We start from the raw sequence: 820 nt of genomic DNA, 5'->3' as shown, positions 1-820 counted from the left end.
GGCGGCGCGGGCTGGGCAGGCGCCCCCGCGGCTCTGCTGCGCTCGGTGCGCCGCCTGCGCGAGGTGTTCGAGGTGTGCGGCCGCGACCCCGACGGCTTCCTGCGCGTGGAGCGCGTCGCGGCGCTCGGACTGCGCTTCGGCCAAGGCGAGGAGGTAAGGGCCCGCGGCGGGGGCGTCCGCGCCCCAATCCCCCACCCCCGGCTTTCCCGCCGTTTCACCGACCCGCTCCCGGCCGAGTCCCCAGGCATCCCCGCCCTGTCGGACCCTCGCTTTCCACCATTAGCGCCGGCGCTGCGAGAGTCACGCATCACGCACGGGGTGGGGGCTTCTCTGCCCATCTTCCCTACCCCGGGCCCTTGCGAGCCCCTATGACCGTTCTGCAGCCCACTCGGGGCTTGGGGGGTGGGGGGAAGGAGCCGTCAGATCCTGGTCCCGGGACCCCCGCCCCTTCCTACCCTGCGGAGACCGAGACGCAGAGATCCGTGTGCGGGAATCCCAGAACGCGGTGCGGGGTGGGGTGGGGGAGGGAGGCACGCGCCCCACTGGGCCTAGCCGAGGAAGCGAGAGGACAACTAGGGGCGCTCTGCTGTCTCGGCTCCTTGACTGCACCCAGCCGACCTATAACACAGCGGGAGGTGTCTGCTTGCGACCTTCCTGGATTCTCGGCCCAGCGCCTGATGACCCCCCATGCGGGCTCCCATGGGCAGGCCTGGCTGGCAGCTGGCTGTGTCGGCTGCGGCAGACCTCCCAGAGCCAAGCTGGGGAGCGGCAGCTGAGCAGTGTTTGCAGCGGGGGGGGGGGGGGGGGGGGGGGGGGGGGG

General features: G+C 72.7%; 1 protein-coding gene across 1 annotated transcript in view; it reads left to right on the top strand.

Moving 5' to 3' along the window:
• The window catches only part of RAB11FIP4 (RAB11 family interacting protein 4), a 124,130-nt gene that overhangs the window by 11,988 nt on the left and 111,322 nt on the right, over positions 1–820 (top strand). The window contains exon 5 of the mRNA XM_007452463.1: positions 1–153. Coding sequence (XP_007452525.1) covers positions 1–153 — 153 coding nt within the window. The remainder of the gene's footprint in view (positions 154–820) is intronic.

This window comes from Lipotes vexillifer, unplaced genomic scaffold (assembly GCF_000442215.2).
Source record: "Lipotes vexillifer unplaced genomic scaffold, Lipotes_vexillifer_v1.1 scaffold216, whole genome shotgun sequence".
In the NCBI taxonomy this organism is placed as follows: Eukaryota; Metazoa; Chordata; class Mammalia; order Artiodactyla; family Lipotidae; genus Lipotes; species Lipotes vexillifer.
This window is presented reverse-complemented; position numbering and strand designations above follow the sequence as displayed.